The sequence below is a fragment of the Leiobunum rupestre genome, chromosome 11, assembly GCF_980474605.1.
Source record: "Leiobunum rupestre chromosome 11, qqLeiRupe1.1.hap1, whole genome shotgun sequence".
Taxonomy (NCBI): domain Eukaryota; kingdom Metazoa; phylum Arthropoda; class Arachnida; order Opiliones; family Sclerosomatidae; genus Leiobunum; species Leiobunum rupestre.
Window position 1 is genome coordinate 6153864 of NC_143394.1, and position 15409 is coordinate 6169272.

General features: G+C 46.2%; 1 protein-coding gene across 1 annotated transcript; it reads left to right on the forward strand.

The window, feature by feature from the left end:
* The first annotated feature begins 11411 nt into the window (after positions 1–11411).
* LOC149921214 (E3 ubiquitin-protein ligase RNF10) lies at positions 11412–15403 on the forward strand. Its single transcript, XM_090164036.1, has 12 exons — positions 11412–11797; positions 11916–12070; positions 12141–12337; positions 12402–12492; positions 12649–12976; positions 13038–13186; positions 13260–13389; positions 13972–14361; positions 14438–14539; positions 14597–14793; positions 14850–15057; positions 15124–15403. Exons 1-12 carry the CDS (start codon positions 11704–11706, stop codon positions 15198–15200), a joined length of 2118 nt encoding a protein of 705 aa, XP_090020162.1. The 5' UTR covers positions 11412–11703; the 3' UTR covers positions 15201–15403.
* Positions 15404–15409: the final 6 nt, after the last annotated feature.

Sequence of the window (15409 nt, forward strand, 5' to 3'; positions counted from 1 at the left end):
GTGATCGGCGGGGCTGGATCTAGTGGTAGCGGCGGGGTCGAGTCAGGAACGGTCAGTGGATCAGGAACGAGAGCTGGGCGAGGGTCTGGTCTGTCGCTGCAGCTGGTCTGTCCTTCGTCGGCTGCTGCCCCGGCATTTGTAGGCGGAGCGCGGCTCCCAGAGAAGCGGTCGTCCCACAATCCACCTCTGGGGGATGGGGGGTGAGCGCTGCCTCGGGGGGATGGGGGGAGAGCGTTGTCTCGGGGGACAACGCGAACCTCCGGGAACGAGTTGCTCCACAATCCAGTCGTTACAATGCCCCCTCCCTCCGGAAGACCCGCCTCGGGTCTAACTGCTTCGTGGTCGGGCTGGTGGTCGTCATGGTTGGGTCGGTGGTCGTCATGGTCGGGTCGGTGGTCGTCATGGTCGGGTCGGTGGTCGTCATGGTCGGGTCGGTGGTCGTCATGGTCGGGTCGGTGGTCGTCATGGTCGGGTCGGTGGTCGTCATGGTCGGGTCGGTGGTCGTCATGGTCGGGTCGGTGGTCGTCATGGTCGGGTCGGTGGTCGTCATGGTCGGGTCGGTGGTCGTCATGGTCGGGTCGGTGGTCGTCATGGTCGGGTCGGTGGTCGTCATGGTCGGGTCGGTGGTCGTCATGGTCGGGTCGGTGGTCGTCATGGTCGGGTCGGTGGTCGTCATGGTCGGGTCGGTGGTCGTCATGGTCGGGTTGGTGGTCGTCATGGTCGGGTTGGTGGTCGTCATGGTCGGGTCGGTGGTCGTCATGGTCGGGTCGGTGGTCGTCATGGTCGGGTCGGTGGTCGTCATGGTCGGGTCGGTGGTCGTCATGGTCGGGTCGGTGGTCGTCATGGTCGGGTCGGTGGTCGTCATGGTCGGGTTGGTGGTCGTCATGGTCGGGTTGGTGGTCGTCATGGTCGGGTTGGTGGTCGTCATGGTCGGGTCGGTGGTCGTCATGGTCGGATCGGTGGTCGTCATGGTCGGATCGGTGGTCGTCATGGTCGGGTCGGTGGTCGTCATGGTCGGATCGGTGGTCGTCATGGTCGGGTTGGTGGTCGTCATGGTCGGGTTGGTGGTCGTCATGGTCGGGTTGATTCTTGTACCGCGGTATTATATGCGAAAGTGACGCCGGGTATAGCGTCGTCCCAGTTGCGGTGGTCTTCGTCGACATACATCGAGAGCATGTCGGCCAAAGTTTTATTGAGTCGCTCTGTGAGGCCGTTGGTCTGCGGATGATAGGCGGTGGTACGGAGATGGCGGGTTCCAATCTGCATCAAGACTTCCGTCGTCAGCTTGGCCATGAACTGTGATCCTCGGTCCGTCAATAGTTCCTTCGGGGCGCCGTGGCGAAATACCACTTGGTCCACGAAAAAGGCGGCAGCTTCGGCTGCGGTAGCTTCGGGTACCGCTCTGATTTCAGCCCACTTTGTCAAGTAGTCGGTGCATACCAAAATGAACGTGTTTCCTTGCCGCGACTTGGGAAATGGCCCGAGAAAGTCCATCCCGACTCGTTGAAATGGTTGGTCGGGGCAAGGCAAGGATTGAAGTCGTCCAACTGGGCCGGTCGTCGGCGTTTTGCGGGTCTGGCACAAGGAACAGGTGCGAATGTATTGTTCAACTGATTTCTGCAGTTTAGGCCAATAATAGCGCTCGGAAATGCGCCGAAATGTTTTGAAAAACCCCATGTGGCCAGCGGACGGTGGATCGTGAGCGGCTAGAAGTACATCAGAGCGTAAAGAGCTTGGAACCGCCAGTAAAGGCCGCTTCTGGGCTTTGCGGTAAAGAACGTCATTCGTCAGGAGGTACTTAGTGGCTCGGCGTTGCAAGGCTCTAGAAACTGGGATCGATGGATCGTGGAGGTGATGTATGATGGGGCCAAAGACTAGATCGGCGAGTTGTAACGTCGCTATATCTGGTAGGTCGATTAAGGCGTTGATCGGGCCAGCCTCTGTGGGAGCTCCGGTGATTTCATCGGCAATAAGGCGGCTTAAGCAATCGGCGTTGGAATGGCGACGCCCACTGCGATGTACAATCTCGAGGTCCTGGTCTTGCACTTGTAACGACCATCGGGCGAGACGACCGTGGGGATCTTTAAGGGTCTGCAGCCAGCACAGGGCGTGATGGTCAGTAATGATGCGGACGTGACGGCCGTAGATATAGGGACGAAACTGCTTCAGAGCCCATACGAGAGCCAAACACTCCTTTTCCGTGGTGCTATAATTGACTTCTGGGTCCGACAGGGAGCGGCTGGCATATGCTATGACGTGTTCGTTGCCATCCTTGCGCTGCGAGAGAACTGCTCCCACGCCCTTGTTTGAGGCGTCAGGGTGAATCTCCGTAGGGAGCTCAGGATCGAAGTGGCACAGGATCGGTGGCTGCGTCAGTTTGGCTTTCAGCGTCCGGAAAGCTCGTGCTTGTGCCTGACCCCATTGAAATATGGCTTGCGGACTTGTGAGCTCGGTCAAAGGTCGGGCGATTGTTGAAAAATTCTTTACGAATCTGCGATAGTATGAGCAGAGCCCTAGGAATGACTGCAGGTCTTTTCGAGTGGTGGGAGCCGGAAAAGCGTCAACTGCTTGTGTTTTAGCTGGATCTGGTGAAACCCCTTTCTCTGATATGATGTGGCCTAGATACGACATGGAGCTGTCTGCAAAATGACATTTTTCGGCGTTGAGGGAAAGACCGGCTTCGCTGATTCTGCCCAGTACTTGCTTTAAACGAGTAATGTGGGCCTCGAATGTTTCGGAGAAGACTACTATGTCGTCAAGGTAGACTAGACAGGTATTCCACTTGAGGCCGGCAAGGACGACATCCATTGTCCGCTGGAAAGTGGCAGCGGCGTTGCTCAGCCCCATGGGTAGGACGTTGAATTCGAAGAGGCCGTCCGGTGTACAGAAGGCGGTCTTTTCTCTATCGTCGGCGGCGAGCGGAATCTGCCAGTATCCTTTAGCTAAGTCCATTGTGCTAAAATATTTTGCACCGTGGAGTCGATCCAGAGCGTCGTCAACTCTTGGCAACGGGTAAACGTCTCGCTTTGTCAGATCGTTGAGACGGCGGAAATCAATGCAAAAGCGGGGTGTGCCGTCTTTTTTGGCGACGAGTCGTACGCGTGAAGCCCATGGGCTAGTGGATGGACGGATTATCTTGTCTCGCATCATCTTACGGACCTCTTCGCAGATAATGTCTCGTTCGGCGAATGACGTGCGGCGTGGCGGTAGGTGAACGGGCAAATGTCCCTGGGTGTTGATAGTATGCGGCGGCAGCTTGGAGCGGCGGAGAGGATCTTCGGCCTTTTTGAAACAGTAGCCAAATTCGGCCAAAATGGATTCTACTCTGCGGCGTTCAGCATCGGATAAATCAGCGCCGATCGTGGAGCGTTGCCACGCGTGAGGGTCAGGAACTGTCATGTGATTGACGGTGGCAACGGTAGTTGTGGATATTGCCAGGTTTTCGATGGTACCGATCTGCATTCCAGGTTGCAAAATCTTATCGTCGAAGGAAAGATTGCCAACAGCGGCGGCGAGGTCGGTTTTTATCGGGAGAATAGCGAACGGCGCGGCGAGGCCCGACTTTCGACGTAATTCTCTGCTGGGTGTGAGGAGAGCGTCCGTGAAATCTGGAGAGCGGGAGAGCTTGATTGGGAGGAGTGTTTCCGTCCAAGGTTTAAGGGTCATCGGAGTCTCAATATCGAGAAAGGCGATGATCGGGGCCTCCTCGGGGTACGGCTGGTTTCCGGGAAGATCTTCAAGCATCGTTGCGTCAGGGTGGTCAGGACTGGACGGTGTATTCGGCAGTTGTAGAACGTTTGTGGAGCCGAAATTGAGGACGAGTTTCGTATCACGGCACCAGTCGATCCCCAGCAGAACGTCGGCGGGTAGATTTGGCAGTACAAGCGCGGAGAAAGTTGTTTTTGACCCTCCAATGCTTAGTTTGACTGGAACACGGCCCCGGGAAAAAATGATATGACCACTGGCGGACTTGATCGGCACCTCGCAGGGCTGGATTGAAAGTTGATGTGCGGAGACGAAATCTTGACTGATGGCTGAAACAGCAGCGCCGGGGTCGATGAGTGCGTGAGCGGGATGACCGTGAACACGGCATAATCGGCGAATTAAAGCGTCGTTGGCAGAGGGAATTTGTGACAAGGCTGCGATCGGACCCTCTGTCTTTATGACCGCTGCTGTCGGTTTCCCTGTACCGCAGAGTGAACGGAATGGACGGAACGGGAGTCGCAATGCTTGGCGACGTGGCCCACGCCTTGGCACAGAAAACAGATCGGACGACCCTCCGGAGTACGCATCTGATCGGCACGGCGAAGCGGACGTTGCGGCTGCTGCGGAGCGGGCGGGGGCGGCAGAGCAAACTGCCCGGGAATTGGCGTAACTGCTTGTCGAGGAGAAATAGCTGGTAGAGCAGGCGTCTGCGAAAATGAGCGAGGCTGGTACTGGATCAGCCGGGCGGCGTCGGGACGAGGTTGCGGCAGCTGAATCTGCCTTTCTACGGTCCGGCTACGGGTCGCGGCGTCTCTCGCGGTTGTCAGCAATGATATCGTAGCGGCGAGGTCAACCACAGACGTGGGTTCAGACTGCACCGCGTCTTGAACGAGATCGGAGCGAAGGCCACGCAAAAGACATCGAACCTTTTCTGCCTCTTCCACCGTGCGGCCCAACTGCTTGCAGAGGTGTAGAATATCGGCGCAGTATATCTCGAAAGGCTCGGCCGGGCCTTGGCGGCGAGTGAATAAGCGGTGTTCGATCTCGGCGATGTCGATTTCTTTTCCAAACGTGGCTTTAAGAAGAGCGGTGGCGGCGTCCCAATCGGGCGGAGGAGAGATTTCGAGGATATTCTCCCAATACGTTGATGCAGTACCTTCCAAGTTGAGAGCCAGGTACGTATTCCAATCGGCGGCTGGCCATTTAGAGAGCGTGGCGATTCGGGAAAAACGCCTGAGCCATACGGCGACGTCGTCGGAAGGAGCTCCGGTGAAAGGCGGTAGAGTGAGCGGCATGGTAACGCTGGGTTCGAAGCGGCGCCTCCACCAATGCGACGACAAGTTTGGGTTTGATGATAAAAACCTTTATTTCAGTAACTATTTACAGCAGTAGTTTGGTTTATGGGTGCGTGGACGGAGAGAATACCGAGGACTTGATGCGTCAGTGATCGGCGGGGCTGGATCTAGTGGTAGCGGCGGGGTCGAGTCAGGAACGGTCAGTGGATCAGGAACGAGAGCTGGGCGAGGGTCTGGTCTGTCGCTGCAGCTGGTCTGTCCTTCGTCGGCTGCTGCCCCGGCATTTGTAGGCGGAGCGCGGCTCCCAGAGAAGCGGTCGTCCCACAATCCACCTCTGGGGGATGGGGGGTGAGCGCTGCCTCGGGGGGATGGGGGGAGAGCGTTGTCTCGGGGGACAACGCGAACCTCCGGGAACGAGTTGCTCCACAATCCAGTCGTTACAATATGGACACGAGTCCACGGTTGGATCTCCTCGGGCCACTTCAAGTATTCAGCTTTTGACATGGTTGCATTTTTCTGACAACTTGAACATGCTCTAATTCTGTCCTCAATGTTGGTGTTCAATTCTGGCCACCAAACTTTGCTCCTGGCTAATCGCTTTGTTTGCACCATTCCCTGGTGTGAACTATGCAGTTCATCCAGAATAACTTCTTGGCAAGTTTTCGGTATGACCACCCGATCAGTAGCTAATAAGGATCCTTCATGAATAGTCAAGTCATATCATCTCTTCCAGTATGGCTTGAAATGTTCTTCTAATTTGTTTGGCCACCCTTGTTGAACAAATTTGTAGATTTGCTTCAAAATATGCTCTTTTGCTGTTTCTTAAGCTACTTGCATCGAGTCGAGAGGTCCTTGATTGAGTTGGCTAATTGCGAAGACATACTCGGATGGTATTGGTGGTGTTATTAGTTTTGATAATAAAGGTAAACGACTTAGTCCATCGGCGTTAGAATGATTTATACCTTTCTTATATCTAATTTCATAGCTGTACGCTCCCAATGTTAACCATTCTTATTTGCAATACACATCAATAGTTTACCTTCAGCTGTCGACCATTCTTTCCCCAGTCTCTTTGCAGATGACACAAAACTTATCAAACTTCTTAGTACAAACACATCTAACGCCGAGCTACAACAGTATATCTCTAAAGTTGAATCTTGGCAAAAAATTCCGGTTTATCCTTCAACACCTCAAAATCCAACGTGTCTTGAAAAAGACTGTTTGTAATAGCTTACTAGTCTTGAAAAATACTGTTTGTAATAGCTTACTAGTCTTGAAAAATACTGTTTGTAATAGCTTACTAGTCTTGAAAAAGACTGTTTGTAATAGCTTACTAGTCTTGAAAAAGACTGTTTGTAATAGCTTAGTAGTCTTGAAAAAGGAAATCTGCGACTTTTGACGGGTTGCGTTATACTTTTGTGGGGTGCTGTGTTTGTTGCTCCTCGGTGTAACACAGTGTCTTGTAGCTTCTCACTGACACCACGGCAAACAGGTGTCAGGTGTACCTTTCTGCCTAGCATGTAGTATTTCAGTCGATTCAAAAGATCAAGTTTTTAAGGGAAAAATCTGGAATCGCGGTCATTCTTTCTAACCCTCTTGAAATTGGCAAAGAAACCTGCTTTCTAAATAAGCATTTTTAGAAGGCCCAAATGTAAAAATCTTACGAACTGAAATTTTATTTCGATTTTGGAGGCCCAATCATAGCCACCTTTTTAAAAATTTGGAGGCCCCAAGTAGGCCTACACTTTTTCAACGTAGGCACTCGCCTACTTGTGCCTATTGCTGGCGGGGAGCCTGGTAACTGGAGAAGATTGGGGTTTAGGTTTGGTCCACTCAGTAGACAGTCGTTTAGGGAAGGTCCGCCTCGAATGTGTAATGAGGCGTCGAAGACCACGCGTAGCTTCGTGGTAGTGCTGGCCTTCCTTCTGACCGGCTGATGTGGTAGAAAATAAGTTCCCGCCGTAACTGCGACTCCATCAGGGGCCTTTTCAGCAATTCCCAAAGCAAGTTGTTCATCGATGATGGTTTTGTAGTTTTTATAGAGGATTGGGTCTTGAATGAACCTCTTATTCAGTCCATTCATTCTTTTGGTTGCGATGGTTAGGTTGTCTGGCAATGTTTCTTTCGACGTTTTCCAAGGTGGCTTGACAACGTAACGACCGTTCTCAAACGTAGTTTCGGCCCGGAAGGTGTCCATAACTTCGACGTCCATGGGCGTTTTCTCCTAATTCTGAAGTATGCCAATTGACTCCAGGTCCCAAAATGTTTGATGTGTTTTGTTTAGCTCGATGTTTAGTACTTTTATTTTTACGGCGTTAGTCAGGATCTGGTCGTTTTCTACTGGTCCCTGAATGGCCCAGTCAAAGATAGTTTCGACTGCCACTAGTTTTTCAGCGAGTCGATCGGTTTCTCTGGTAACTGCGTCGAAGTCTATGTCGTCGCTGTTGACGCAGTGTGCGCTAGCTGGATCTGCAAATTGATATCCCATGGTTCTGAAATAGCTTTCGATTTTCTTGCTATGTATGCTTTAATTGCTTGGCAGACGTACGGGATTGCGATTATTTCCAGTTCTTTTTTGGGGTTTTCTCGGTTTTGAAGAATGACCTTGACATGTTTGCGGGTTACTGTCCTCGGATGTTGGTTTCCGAATTCTCCTATTTCCACGGTGACTTTACTGGTAGCCTGAGTTTTCTGGCTACTTCTTCGCCAATGAAGCTGGCTTGCGCGGCGTTGTCCATAAGACATCTTATTGGTTGAGTCTTCCGTAATTCTTCTGGGTTGCTCATGTTTATTTTTGCAGTGTGGAGAATGACTGGATGATGCGCGATAACAAATAGAGGTTTTTAAATCCATTGTTTTATAAGCCTATTTTGCGCGGGAAGATCGAATATTTTTTACCATGACAACACATTCTTTTCGCGTCAAACCTCGAGCCAATTAATTAGAAATGTCGTGTTACACTTGACATAGTTAAGCCTCGCCGTTTTCGTATCACCGTACCAATGGAACCTTAGACATTCCAAGTGTATACCTCTATAGTCTCCTGATACTACTCTATAGTCGATTAGTCTTTCTAATCTGCTTTCGGGCATAGACTATAGAATAACGTACAAATTTTCAGTCCATGATCAGCGAATATTTGAGCAGACCTTGACTTCCGATATCAAGAATAACCCGAAGGCTTTTTTGGTCTCATATTACCGGGTTCCGTTCAACTAGAGTGGTATCACCGAACTTAAACGGCCTGATGGAACTTTCACTACCACCACTGGGGAAGCTGCATCCCTCCTGAACGATTTCTTTGCTAGTACTGTCAGCACCCCGGGCCCTGGTATCTTACCTGCATGCTATATGACTAAAGCTGACCTTCCACCCCTACCTGCTTCACAAGCGAGGCTAACTCGATTCTCCTGTGAACCTTGGGACTTATTCAGACTCCTCACTACTTCAAAAGTTACTAAGTCACCTGGTCTGGATGGCCTTCACCCTTTCTTACTAAAATCGCTTGTGGATGTTCTTGCCTTTCCCGTTTACCTAATAATATCTCGCTCTTTCTCCCATTGTAAACTACCAACCTCCTGGAAGGAAGCGAACATCGCGCCAATTCACAAATCCGGCTCCCGTACCCACCGTACTAAATACCGTCCGATTAGCAACCTTAATAATACCCCCAAATTGAGTGAACGCCTTGTGTACGACCACGTTGCTAATCACTTGGCTAAAATCAACTTCTTCTACCCAAGTGGTCATGTCTTACTAATCTCCTGGAGGCCACTAACTTGTGGTCTATGTGGCTCGATGAGGGTTATAGTGTAGATCTACTTAGACTTTTCAAAAGCCTTCGACTCGATTCCCCATGCGCGTCTCCTTGAAACCCTTCATGCTGTGGGAATTACTGATGATGCCCTGGCTTCGTAAGCGGATTACTTAAGTGGCCGGCGGCAATGGGTCGTCCTTAATGGGATCTCATCTGAATGGCGTAATGTGGGTAAAGGGGTTCCCCAAGGGTCAGTTCCGGGCCCCCTACTCTTCAATGCCTTCATTAATTCTCTGCAATTACCATACTCCTTTTTGCGGACGACTCCAAACTCTTCCATAAACTTCGGGCGTGTCCCACTGTCAGGAGCTCCAGGCTGATTTGGACAGGGCTTACCACTGGGAAAAATTACGTGGACTAGCCTTCAATGTAACTAAATGCGCTGTCCTCCACCTAGGGAAAAAGAACCCCCACTTTGTTTACCGTATCAATGGCACACCCCTTACTACCACTCTGTCTGAACGGGACCTAGGTCTTCAAGTTGACCCCTCATTGAAATTTTCCATCCACACTAACAAGGTTGCCAAACGTGTCCAAGCTGTGGCAGGGCTGGTCCCATAGAAATCTTATACTCCTACCTAAAATGCTCCGGACTACGGGAGAACCTGACGCTAGGACATTTTGTAACAACGACTAATGAATATATAGTCTTTGCTTAAGCTTCAGCCAATCAGCGGCCATTCATTGATTACGGTAAGCCGCTAGCGCCATAACATGGCGGTTAAAAATAGTAAAAGCGATTCTTACAGGATCCATCCGATCAAAGCTCGCAGAATTCCCATAGGGTTTTGGCGGAATTTTTTAACATGAACCACTTCAACGTTTTTGGATTTTTATTTAATAATAGTGGTAAGATTTTTTGGACTTTTACTTTTGTTTTCATATTTACTTATTATAAGGAATATTTAAATGTCATTGTGAGGAAGATAAATAAGATTTCTTTTTAGGTTAGCTTTGAAAATATTTAAACCTAGGCCTGACATAACTTTTACCAAATCACCAATTTCAATAGCCCGCCGTTTGTTAACATTTCAAATTTCCCCGAGGCTTAAGAAAACCCAAACTTTTACCTCTACAACGACACATTATCGTCCACCTCAAATCGTTTTCTACATGTGGAAATGAAGCATCGAGGAGCCATAACAACAAACAACGCAATAGTTATCCAAAACGTTTGCATATAAGAGAAAAATCTTTACGAGTAAAGAAACAGTCTACCATGTTTAAAAACTCGATTGACGTGGGCCAATCAAATGCTGGTTCTTAAGGTGACGTAATCTAAAATCGAATTATTATTTTCAGTAACTCAAACTAGATGGCAATGAGTCGTTGCTGTAATCATTCTTTGAATCGTGATTGACTGATAATGACGAAAGCTCCGAAAAAGTAATTGGCCCATTTTGTATTTACACGGAATCATTCTATGTTATAAGATTTCTATGAGTACCATGGACTCTTTTGTGGTGTCCGGCTCACGTCGGCGTAAAGGGCAACGAAACGGCAGATGGTCTCTTTCTTCCGCGCCCCTCCAAGGTGGACTTCTTCCTCCTGGCTACGCTCTCCGAATTGAAATCTGCGTGTAGTAAAGTGGTTACCAGAGCTTGGTGGGATTCCTGGCAGTAGCGAGCCACCTCCTACGCGCTCAGGGAGGCGAAGCATAATCCGGGCTCTCGCGAGATTATGCGGCGGCAGCTCCCCAGGCGGGATGACACTCTTTTGGCGCGTCTCGGCTGCGGACGCCTTCCCACGAAAGCAACTCTCTTCCGCTTTAATTTGAGTAGCTCGGATTCTTGCTCGGAGTGCGGGGCGGTAGATACCGCGGAGCACATCCTCTTCGCCGGTCCATCCCATGTTGCAGCACGGCGAGGTCTTCTTAGTAGTCCCCATAAGAGGACTCTTCCCGTCTCTCTGACGGGTGTGTTGAAAGCAGTCCACGCCCAAGGTTCGTTGAGAAAAATACACCATTGGTCCACGCCGGCTTTTCAGACGTTATTTCCGCCACTTGCGATATACTTCGCACCGCTATTCGGACTTGATAACTTTCTTCGGACCATTATTTATCGTTTCTATTTTGTTCTGTTATTCGCTTTGTCACGTATCTAAACTTTTTGTGTTTTTATTTTATTGCATTGTTCGCTTTTAGTGTTGGTTAATTTACCATTTGTTTTATTTTTAATCTGGTGCGCATGGTGTGAAGGCTCATTGCTATGTACACCAACCTATATCCATTCTTGTTATTCTGCCCCCTTCCCCCAGCCGGGAGTAGTGGCTCACTCTCGGGCTCACTCCTGTAATCCCAGGCGTCCGGGAGGCAGAGTTTGTGGATGGCCGTGTGAGGACGACCACCAATCCCCCAACGGGTGGTCGGAATACTTCCGCCACGGGTGTCCCCACCCCTGTCCCCACGTATCCCCCCGTTGGCGTGGCCGTTACACATCTCGCACTGATTAATCAGTTATTGTGTGCTGGTGTTTAAGGCCTTGGGTCGACACCGATGTGTGAATGTCAAAAAAAAAAGTCACCTTCCCCCCCCCCCCCGTCTCTCATTTTCTGATTGGCTACTTTAGAAAACACCTTCCACAATCCAGAAAAACTCTTTTACAGCCATTACGCCCTTACGCGGCGATAGATTGTATCGAGGAAACAGTGTCTTTTTACAGGTCTTTCGTCCAAATTTGGGCGAAATACGATTAGGGGGAAACTCCCCACTAAATTTTAAGTTCTCTTTCTAATAACTATTTGACTTATTATTGAAAAATTCAAGAAAATAGTACTTAACTTTTAAAACTTCTGTTGAAACTATGTCTTCTTAAATATCTACCATGACTTATCAAAAGTGTTTCGCTCCTTGTGGAGTTTCCACACTCATTGAGCTATTATACTTTAATGCTAGACGATTCAACAATGGAAAAGAAATCGAATGGGCGCTCTTCCCTGCAGAGTTCTAAGGGAACTTGTGCTGACTCCAAATTCAAACAAGGTTTGATGCATTTTATACCTACCATATAAGCCTTTGCAGCACAGCCTTCTTTAATCATAAGTTCTTAGCACAGATTTACATAAGATAAGATAAAACAGCATTACATTACCTCTTACAGATGGTACTTCAAAATTTACACGAGGTCCAAGAAAACGCGAAGGGGCTTCTCGTCCAGATGGTGCAAGAAAACCCAATCCACAAAAAAATAAAACGCTTAACGATAAGCGTCCTCGTCCTCGAGGAGTTGTCAATTTCACTAGAGATGGGAGTGAGGTAATTGCAAGAATATAGCCATATTTGAAATCATAATAATCATGCTCACTCAATTTTTATGTTAAATTAGGTAGTAGAAGATGACCTCTTAGATGCAGGGATTGCTATTAAGACTGGTTCAAAAAAAGTCAATTTGAACCATCTTTTAAACTTTACATTTGCGAAGAGGGAATTTAACTCTGACAATTACCAAGGTGGAAACTATAATTTTAACCATGGAAGAATCAGATTTCCTAAATATAACAAGGAACTGTTTTTACAAGCAAAGTAAGTTTGTAATTCGGGAAATTTGGGCCTCACTGGAATAATTGAAAAATTTTATATTCATCAGCTGTCAATTCATCGTTCGAGAAGGAGGAAATTACGCAATTCACTTGATTGACCCTGATAAATTGGTAGATTGGTCTCTGATTGAACAAGTAGTAAGTTAAAAATTTAATGGTAGCTCTAAAGATCAAAATCTAACTTGGCTGTAAGTGAGCCCTTTCGCTCACCAATAACTTGTATTGTAACAATTGTAACAATTAAATCTTTATAAAGTCAGATAAATTATTATATTAAACTGAAATATTTTACAGCTTCTACCATGTTACGAAGTTCCTTCCTGTCCCATCTGTCTCTACCCAGCAACTGCAGCAAAAATCACGCGTTGTGGACATATTTATTGTTGGTCATGTATTTTACATTACCTATCACTCTCTGACAAAACTTGGCATAAGTGTCCAATCTGTTACGAATCTGTGCACAAGAGTGACCTGAAGAGTGTTATTTCCTTGGCTAAATTTGCCCCTAAAACAGGAGAAAGAATAACACTTTCGTTAGTGATGCGTGAGAAAGGTTCACTCTTTGCCATACCAGTTATCAAATGGAAAAATTGTCCATCGAAACCACTAGGCATAACTGATGGTAATCTCACCAAATTTATGTAATTTTTAATGTAAATTAGTAAATTTAATTTTACATTAAGATTATGAAACAACTTGTTTTCAAAAACTACTTGTGGCCAGTAAAGATGAAGTTTCGGGCATTATTGCTAGGGAGAAAAATGAACTCTTACTACAATTATCCGTTGATGAAAATAACCCAGAAATCTGCTTCATAGAATCCGCTATTGAAGTATATTTTTGATAGGATATAATTTGTTTGTTTCATACCTTGAAAACCAAGTATTAATAAATTTTTCATACAGAGTTTGAAAGAACGAAGGGAATTGCTGAATTCCAGCTTTGATACAAATGCAAATGAAGTCCCCGCAGTTGAAGATGATGAGATAACTGGAGTCACGCCTGATGATGCGACTGATTTCTTGGATTTAAAATGTATTATAATTGGGCAAAATAGCAACACACCAATGCATGTCCGTTTTTTATTTTATTTTGGATACTCTAGACGATACTGAACATTTCTCTGTAAAAATTATTTTGAGGAAATGAAAATTCGCAGAGATATTGATGTTGTGAAATTACGGTTTTCTAGCATTACTTGCCTCCAACATTCGGCCCGCTGCATTGTTGTAGGTAAAGTAGAATACGCGATAGGTTTAAAGAAATCGTTTACACAATACCAAAATAATCAAACTAAGTGTTGACGCAACCCTAACATCATTCTTGCTAATCACGATGGGCCATCTAGCATTGTGACATATTACCAAGAAAAATTAGAATATACTTTGTCCCACCCAGTATTCCACAAACAGAAATATAACGCTAGAAAAAGTTAATTTTTATAATATCCTTGAATGTTTATTTCAGCAAAATAATTCTGCCACAGTAATGTTCAGTATCGTCTAAAGTATCCAAAATAAAATATAAAAATCGGACATGGATTGGTGTTTTGATATTCACCCTTTAATTGTTTAAAAAATACCCCGGGATTTGACTAATTTTGAAAAAATTTCTAAGGCACAATGAGAGACAATGGAGATGAAGTGATATCAGAGGTTGAAGAAATACTTGGAGATATGTTTCAAGAAGAAATTGAAGCTGAAAATATCAATTTAAATTCATCAGAACAGAAAAATTGTTATTATTTCTATCAAGCTTCTGATGGACAACACATTTACATGAACTCGTTGAATGTGAGAATGCTAATGGAAGAATATGGCAGTTTGGATAACTGTCCCCCAACCATAACTGCGGAAATTGTGGATTTGGACAGTGCGACCATGACTGAAGCTTTGAGAAAACGATTGCGTTACTTGCAGCATTTGCCTTTGACATGTCAATTTCAAATGGTTGAACTTCACTTTGAACCACCTTTAATTTCACCCTCTACACTGTCAAACTTTAAACGTAATCTTTTAATATTGATTTTAACTTAAGCTTTGGATAGCAATATTTATATTAACTACAATTTTTATTTTTAAAGCTGAAATTGAGAAACGACGGAGAGCGCGGACCAGAAAGGCCAGAGAAGAACGTAGACGCGAAAGACACATTGAATTGGAGGAAAATAAGAAAATTGGCAAATGTATTAAGCTATATCTGAAACTTCATTACCTTATGTTTAATTGAATTTGTATAACAGTTCCATCGGCTCGTTATAAGTTGGATAGTATGCACCATTTCCCAACGTATAAGAGTACCAGTACTGACGATGATCCACCACTAAGTTGTGATACTCCGCCTTTGAAAGTAGAACCCCTTCCTAGTAGCGGTGATACACCTCCACCCACTCCAGATTGTCTCGAAAATGATGACAATGATCATGCTTCTTTCGCTCATGTAAGGGCAAATATAAACTACACCATTAGAAAAAAAATTAAATATGTACCTTCTAGATGCTGAGAACAGGCAAAGCTAGACCTAATTCTGCTCCTGCTAGGAATGCATGGAGTGCCAAAGTTAGTGAGCCATCTCAACCTGCAACAACCACATCTGTGTTGTCTTCTGATGAAGACGCTCCAGCTCCAGATTACCACGTTGCATTTGGAGACGCGATTCAAGAAGCTATAAACGGAATGAGTTTGAGATCCACTGGAGCAAATGGTATATAGTTAACGGTTTATTGATAATTTGAATTTTGATAATAAATTAACGTTTATTTTCTTACAGAGAGAGATAAAAAGGGCAAACGTAAGAAAGGCAAAAATACTTTGCTCTTTACAACGTCTATGAATCGTAGCAAGTGAATTTTTGAAGCAAAATACTTTAGTAAACATGTATAAAAACTTTACCAATAGTTTCTTTCCCTTTAAATTTATTCAGTTCGTTTTTGTTTTTAATAAGATTCAGTGATATATGTAGGCGTTTAATTTTTCGTTTAACAATCAAAATTAATTTTAGTTTGTAGCAGCCAAATAGGCTTACCACATAATATACAATGGTAACATTCTCAGAA

Coding starts and splice junctions, on each gene's coding strand:
- LOC149921214 (XM_090164036.1), top strand. CDS start 11,704: ATGCTAGACGATTCAACAATGGAAAAGAAATCGAATGGGCGCTCTTCC. Junction 13,390..13,971: donor TGATTTCTTGGATTTAAAAT/GTATTATAATTG, acceptor AAAATTTCTAAG/GCACAATGAGAGACAATGGA. Junction 14,540..14,596: donor AAATAAGAAAATTGGCAAAT/GTATTAAGCTAT, acceptor TTTGTATAACAG/TTCCATCGGCTCGTTATAAG.